This window comes from Leuciscus leuciscus (genome assembly GCF_965113295.1).
Source record: "Leuciscus leuciscus genome assembly, contig: HAP1_SCAFFOLD_592, whole genome shotgun sequence".
In the NCBI taxonomy this organism is placed as follows: domain Eukaryota; kingdom Metazoa; phylum Chordata; class Actinopteri; order Cypriniformes; family Leuciscidae; genus Leuciscus; species Leuciscus leuciscus.
In genome coordinates this window covers 25,425-33,506 of record NW_028118147.1, presented here as the reverse complement: position 1 = coordinate 33,506, position 8,082 = coordinate 25,425, and the positions used below count along the sequence as shown (strand labels likewise).

The following is an 8,082-nucleotide window of genomic DNA, read 5'->3' as shown; positions in this document are numbered from 1 at the left end:
ATGTTAGTAGATAACATGTTGCAAGATACTCTTTTAAAATCTGGCCATCATTTTTAATGGTATTTTAATGTTTACGTAAACAAAAAGTGCATATTGATGCTAATACATTTTTTATTTGCTGTTTTTCGACATAAAACTTGTTGAATTGACTTCATTCTGTAGTATTAGTACTTTTTGAACAGGATTCTGTGGTAACCGTGATAATTTTGGTCACTTTAATCATTTAATCATTTCCTCTCTAGTTATGATCAACTATGATCAACTAAAATCAACAATAATTGTGTTTTTACAGTATAATATGCAAAAGTACAATTTTCTATTAAAAAAATATCTACCTCTCCCTCTCTCTCTCAGATAATCCTAGATAGATAGAAAGATAGATAGATATACTCTAATGATCCCGAGGTAACTATCTATCTAACTTGGATAATGTGTCGTGTAGGTCTTAAATTTCAATCTTTATGGTCTTAAAATGTCTTAAAAAGGTCTTAAATTTGACTTACTGAAACCTGCAGAAACCCTGTTTTTATTATGGGTAATATTTTACAATAAGGTTTAATTTTGTTAATGTATTTACTAAAATGAGCTAATAAAGAGCAATCCATTTGTTACAGTATTTATTTATTAATCTTTTTTAATGTTAGTCAATAAAAATCCAGATGTTCATTGTTTGTTCATGTTAGTCCACAGTGCATTAACTAATGTTAACAAATACTTTTGATTTTAATAATGTATTAGTAAATGTTGAAAGTATTGTTCATTCATAGTTCATCTTAGCTAATGTAGTTAAGTAATGTTAATTAATGAAACCTTATTGTAAAGTGTTACCTAATTATGTTTCTACTCCAATTTGTTTTTTAAATATAATATTTAAATGGTGGCCGTAAAAAAAAAAAAATCATGATTCAGATTTATTCAAACTCAGATTAAAATAATGAAGACAACAGGCTAAGTAAAAATATAATGGATATGTAATATAGTGCATATATTTAACAAAATTCTGCTCTCCAGAGTTATTTTTTTGACACTATGGACAGCGATGGACACTGAATGACTTTTCTGATATAAATGTAATGTTATGCTAAATATTTTCGATCAAATGTTAATGATCTTACACTCTTTGTTTCTCAGGCTCTGGTGAAGACAGGAGAGCACAGCTGGTCTCTGGCAGAGCTGGTTCATGCTGTCGTACTGTTGGCTCATTTCCATGCCTTGGCTAGTTTTGTGTTTGGTAGCGGAGTCAACCCTGACCCTGAGGTCACGGAGGTCAATGGGGTCACGGATGACCTTTGCCCTCTAGACATGGCGGGTTTATGCACCTGTCACCTCACAAACGGCAACCAAGCCAACGGGAACCCCCTGCGTAACCCTAACACTGGGGTAGGAAAACATTACAGAGTATCCATGTTAGGGATGTGCCCGAATAGTTCTTATGGTTCTTCATGCAAAATATGATGTGGAATATATACTATATATTGTATATAAAATTATATATATTATATATCATATGAAATTATATATATATATATATATATATATATATATATATATATATATATATATAATGCATTACATTATAATATATTATACATATACACATATACAAAATTTTAGGATTGCTCTTGACAAGTTTGATGACATTCATCTGCATATTAATAGTATGCATATTCTGTGCATATTCAGGGCTATCTTTATTTGTTTGGACAAAAGTAGCATGTCATTTTTTTTAACTCCATTGTTGTGTATTTTAGAGTGAGCTGGAAGCACTGATGGAGAGAATGAAGCGATTGCTGGAGGAGCGAGAAGACGACGATGCGTCAGAGGAGGAGATGTTCACTCGCTTTGAGAAAGAAAAGAAAGAGAGTCTTCTGGTGGTGTCTGCAGGTATTACAACACAGATACATACTTTTACATACTTTTTCAGTTTATAATATTATTCATATTTTCTGGCATAATGATAATAGTACATGCTAATAAAATCTGAAACTTTTAAATATCGTTGTTGTCTGGCAGATACCTTGTATCTTCATATTCGTCATAAATCATTACTATTGGTCACCCTTTATGTCTGTCTTGGGGATTTTTGCAAATATTTAACCAATGAAAAGTATTAAAAAGTGCTTGTGACCAAATCTCGTAACTACATTGGCTCCTCAAACTGTCAGTCAAACCACATAAATCTACCCACCTCAATCTTGAATGAAGTTATATGAATATATATATATACATATACATAAAAAGACTAATGCTTTATGTGTTTGAGGAGCGGAGAAGTGTGCCTCTAGCATTTGTCGTAGAGTCACAGTCAATACTGTCTGAAATAGCCTGTGTATCACTTCATCTTTAACATGAGATTTTGAGGTAACATGAGGTTGTAAACTTCAGTAAACTTTATAACCCATAAATTGATGTAAATGTAATGCGACGCACTTACTGCCTCAGATGTGGCCGAAATTCACTGGTCAAAAACCTCAGAACTCCATTTGAGGTTGATTTTGGTCAAATATAAAAAATATAATGACACATGCAAGTGTCTAACCACATATAAAGCCACAATATAAACTTTGACAACACACGTTTTTCAGTTTCCTGAAAAGTAGCATTTTTGGAGATATAAGGTTTCCGCTCGACACCAATTATATGTTTAAGACTGTTTTTTTCTGTTACTGTTGTGTGTAAAGTGGGAATTAATATTAAGTTACCAAAATGAAAAATTCTGTCATCATCTACTCAGCCACATGTTGTTCTAAACCTGTTTGACTTCATTTGCCATTTGTCATCAGTGACGCCAAACCAAGCATGAATTGGAACCATTGCTTGAAAACAAAAAAGGATCTTGCAATCTTTTGTTTGTGTGTATATTGTATTAAAATATTGTGATTTGCATATTCAGGGTTTGATGAGGAAGTGGTGCCCCCTTCTCCCGTGGCTCGGTTTGTAGACGACCCGTCGTTTGGATACCAGGACTTTGCACGACACGGAGAAGACAACCCACCCACATTTAAAGCACAAGTATGACAACTACCCTCGCGTATACACATAAACAGCATTTTTCTTCAATACCTTATTGAGAATGAATGATTGATCATTCTGTCTTGTTCACTCTATAGGACTACTCATGGGAGGATCATGGTTTCTCTCTGGTCAACAGGCTGTACTCTGACATTGGTCACCTATTGGATGATAAGTTCAGAACGGCATGCGATCTGACCTATTACAACATGGCCAGTCACGAGGGGGTGGACACCAGCATGCTGCGCAGGGCTCTCTTCAACTACGTCCACTGCATGTACGGCATCAGGTACGTCCATGAGTGTGCAATAATGTGCAATCATATTACATTCTATTTTTTTCAGTACTCCAGCTTTAAACTTTTTTTCAAGTTAGTTGCCACTGTAAATCATAGTGTACAGTATGTATGCCCAGAGCGCCCCCTAGTGTACAAGCACAGTACAACCAAGAGTACTGATGTCCAGCTCTTTACTGCCTAGTATTGAAAGTGTTTTCATTCTGTGCGTCTGCAGATATGATGATTACGACTACGGTGAGGTGAATCAGTTATTGGAGCGCAGTCTGAAGGTTTACATCAAAACAGTGACGTGTTATCCAGAGCGAACCACTCGCCGCATGTACGAGAGCTACTGGCACCAGTTCAGACACTCCGAAAAGGCAGGTCAAATTATCATGTGTAATACTATTATTTTTTCAGCATTCATTTTGCTCTGAATATGCTGATATTCTCAATTACCTTTCTTTCCTTTATCCAGGTTCATGTGAATTTGCTCCTAATGGAGGCTCGAATGCAGGCAGAGCTGCTCTATGCTTTGAGAGCCATCACTCATTATATGACCTGACCAATCAGACGTCACCAATTATATGACCTGACCAATCAGACTTAATCTTTTAGGTGATCTGACCAATTGAACCTCACCCACAATATGACCGGACATTATTATTATTATGCCTAAATTTAACCAAACAATTATCAATTACTTCTGCATATAGTTTTGAATTCTTACAATTGTGTATGCCTTTTCTTGGATGGTTCAAAATGATAACTAAATGAAGGAAATTGAGTATTGAGCATTCTGGGTATAATCCCAAACTCCAAATTGGGATGTTCGGTCATGTTCAAATCATTCGTCATAAGAATTGTGGGTGGGGGAACAATAACTTTTTGCTGGATTCAAATGTAATCCTTAACGGTCAGAAAAATCCCCACATCATGACTTGACAAATCATCATTTTAACGTGCAATACTTTCTAACTGAAATCTCATTTATACTGTAAGCTGAAATACTGGAGGACTGAGTTCACATTTTTGAAACAGGAAGTTGTCATATGTTTTCTTTTTTTGCACATTTGAGAAAAACTGTATTTTGGAAGAAAAAAAAAATACTGTTTTCCTTTTGTAATATCATTAATGACAATAACAGAATGTGAGATTTTTCCCTTTCTTTAAAAAAAAAAAAAAATCCCTGTGGCTTTTTTCATTCTTGTTTATTTCATATTGAATGTATTGTTTCGATTTTTTTTTTTTTGTAATTTGTTTCTAGACTTTTTCCAGATCAGTTTAGTTTGGTTTAGTTGTTTACGTGGAAACTAAGGCTTTTGTAGCATTACTGTACTATCAGTCCTTTCCTTTCAATCTCAGTGTTATACTTTAGATAACAAAGTTCATTTTTTTATGATACATGTTACTGCCACCTGCAATAGCTCTACTAATCACATCTTGTGACTTTATTTCTGTAAGTGTGAGTATGTCTTACTTCTGAACGTCTGTCAAAGTGTTTGCACATCTGTTGCGCATCTCTTTGCACTATTGTGCCTCTGTGAAAGAAAACCGTGAGCGAGAGAGAGAGTTCATATGTGCGAGTGAGTGTTATGTGCAGGATTGCCTGTCTGAAAACTAACTTCTTTTGATACTATTGATGTGATCATTACTGTCCATCAAAGCATTTCTTAAAGGTTTATTTATATCGCTTTAATAATTGCTTCAAATTTGCACAACTCTAATCAAGGTGCAGCATCAGTGTCCTTTAAAAAAAAAAAAAAAAAAAATTAAGATTGTGTCTGAAAATATATGTATAGTGAAAAGATAAGCTTTATAGAATGAGCAAAGTGTTTAGTCTTATGGGCAGTGCCTTATTAATGTTTAGAAACAGGTTATGATTTAGTAATTTAGTCGTAGGTACACAAGAGATTGTTACAAATGTAGGTAAATCTGCCATCGAAGTGCCTTTCAAACTCAGCTGTTGGCGTTTCAAAGTGTCCGCACTACGCAGCAGATTTAATGGAAAATGGCCGTATGTGTCTGCCGCATTTCCTACTTGTGTTTATTCCGATCAAGGTGGTGCTATGAAGCTTTCATGTTCTCCACTCATCATAAATTTATACATTTCCAAAATGGCAGCGCTGGAACTTCTCTCCAGTGGCCAATCACAGACCTGTATGTTTCAATAAAGTTTCTAATCAAATTCAGGCTATGAGTGATGCTTTTTTTGCAGACTGATTTTTTTTGTGTGACAATTTTATGGCTAAAGGGCTAAAAAGTATCTATACTGTTGCAAAATATGCAGCAAGTGAAAAAAAATGAAACTCATATTTGGCAATTTGACATCTAGTAACAGCAGTGACCTTCAGTGTGACATTTATATATGTATGTATATATATATATATATATATATATATATATATATATATGAAGACTTCAGATGCAAAAGCCTCTAAATGCCATCTGAAATTTTCTTATAGAATGATCATTTTTATAAAGCTTGTGTATTTAAGTTCAGTAATTTCACTTAAATGACAATTAATAGGTAATCTTCATTGCCATTTAAGTGAAATTATTGAATTTAAATATACGAGCTTGATAAAAATGATCATTCTATAAGAAAATTTCAGTTGGCATTTAGAGGCTTTTGCATCTGAACTCTTCATATATATATATGCAGTTTATTATTACCTGAAATATTTAATATTGTATTATTTAGTAATAATATTAATATATTTCAAATATTATTTATTACATTAACTGCAGGAAATTGTAAGTGAACTGCAAAAAAGCCAAAAGGTAAAATAAAAAATGTAAAGAAATGGTGACTAGTTACAACCCCGAAATATATACTTTCCTTTAAACATTTATTTATTATATTGCTGCACACAGTTTATTTATGACCTGCATTATTTATTATTTCAATAATAATTCTATTTTTATTTATTTAAAATTTATACTTTTTACATTAAAAGATAAATTAAAAGAAATGCTGACTAGTAAGTTACATTCCCTAAATCAGACGTATATTTCAACCTATATGCTAAAAAAAAGAAGAGAAATTTAGTTTACACAACAGACAAGTTAACCTTTTTTTAACTTATTTATTTTATATATATTCTCAGCGCATTCAGCAAATCAGCCCAAGCAAATTTCCATGTTATTACTGATCACTAATAATCATGGCCATGTTGGTCAATGACTAGGGCGGCTCCTGACACATTCCACACCTCATGTAGCATCCAAGAAAATCATTCAAATGTATCCAAGCTGTGGCTTTTATTGGACCTTCAACAGGCCCATATGTCATTTAAAGCTGTCTCAACTTACTCTCAAGCATTTGATTAGGATTGTCCAGACACGGGGTTTGGCATGGTGATGTCCGGCAGCAGATGACAGCTCGTAATGATGTCGATCTTCTCAGACACTGACTTCAGGTCCTCTAGAATGAGTCTAATGCTGTGGGACGCGTTGATGATGCCTGTCTGAGAGTTGTTGAGCTGAGTGGTGGCCTGTCTTATGTCCCTGGCAGCGTTCTGATACACCTGTTTCAGGCTTTGATTGATGTCAGTGCACAGTCGTGCATTGCTCTCCAGCAGTTTCTGCTGAAGTAATGAGTTAAAGCGACCCGAGTCAGGTCTGGACACAGGCGAGGATCGGTCCTCCTGTCCGCACACTGTGGCAGGTGTGTTTCTGATCACGATGAGAGGAGGCAGATCTTTGCGGAGCATCTGCTGTTGGCTTTCAGAGGCCAGTCTGCGCGCTCTCTCCTCCTCATCCTCGCTGTCGGTCTCGGACGCTTCTCCTGCCACCTTCATACCTGATGAGGATGATGATGATGATGCATGGACAGGAGGGGCAGAGGTGATGTACACTTCATCATCCGAATCAGTTTCTGATGCTTCTCCCTGTACCACGATTTGGAATTTGTTGCTTGCCATTATTGCACACCTGGAAGATACATGTTTAAATAAGTTGATTACTCATAAGCTTTACCATAGTATAGTTATGGTGTCAGTATACATTTAAATACCATGGTATTTTTAATGTATACCACGACATTGAATGATTACCATTTTCATATACTACATACATTTACTATGTATAGTAATACACTGTAAATACACTGTACTCTAAAGTACTTAATGGAGTATCATAGCACTTCCATGACATATGTTCATATATGCTATTTAGACTATTAGTTAACTTAATACAATACGCATTTACGTTTTGCTCTAAATTGCTTTTAGTTAAATTAGGATTATATTGTTTAGCGCGTATGTTTTGATATTAATAATGCACAGTAATTAAAAGCGATTAAAACCAAATGTGCGTCTTTTTCTAACCTGCTGGTGTTTGTATCCACAATCCAAATGTCATAGGATTTGTCACGAGAAACCAACTTCAAGCAGGAAGCAGGAAGAAATTTAAAATAAAAGTCCGTCAGAATCAGAAGTGTGTACGAATTCAAAATAAAGTTCGCAAGAAATATGCGAAAATAATAGAATAAAATACCATTTTAAAGTAAATAAAGTAAAATAAAATAAAATAAAATAAAATAAAGTGAATTCAAAATATAAGTCTAAAGAATCAGAAGTTTGTGAGTAAAGTCATGAGTGAAGTATGCTGGTTAAAGTTAGTCAAAGCAAGGAATTATAAACAAACACAAATGAATTAAGTAAACAATGTATGTATGTGAACAAACAAATAAATAAATATACACATGTAGAAAGTATGAGTTAAAGGGGTGGTATAATGCCCTTTTCACAAGATGTAAAATAAGAATTTGATGTCCCCAGAGTGTGAAT

General features: G+C 34.3%; 2 protein-coding genes across 2 annotated transcripts; one reads left to right on the top strand and one right to left on the bottom strand.

Moving 5' to 3' along the window:
* Positions 1-1,089: 1,089 nt before the first annotated feature.
* On the top strand, positions 1,090-5,477 carry LOC309491808 (sestrin-3-like; the record flags this gene model as incomplete). Its single annotated transcript, XM_082190837.1, has 6 exons — positions 1,090-1,380; positions 1,752-1,884; positions 2,894-3,012; positions 3,111-3,301; positions 3,525-3,669; positions 3,768-5,477. Coding segments are annotated over 6 exons (966 nt in total), but the record flags the coding sequence as incomplete, so codon positions are not given.
* LOC309491807 (biogenesis of lysosome-related organelles complex 1 subunit 3-like) lies at positions 4,473-7,696 on the bottom strand. Its single transcript, XM_082190836.1, has 2 exons — positions 7,621-7,696; positions 4,473-7,225 (listed from the first exon to the last, which is right to left on the bottom strand). Exon 2 carries the CDS (start codon positions 7,213-7,215, stop codon positions 6,619-6,621), a length of 597 nt encoding a protein of 198 aa, XP_082046962.1. The 5' UTR covers positions 7,216-7,225; positions 7,621-7,696; the 3' UTR covers positions 4,473-6,618.
* Positions 7,697-8,082: the final 386 nt, after the last annotated feature.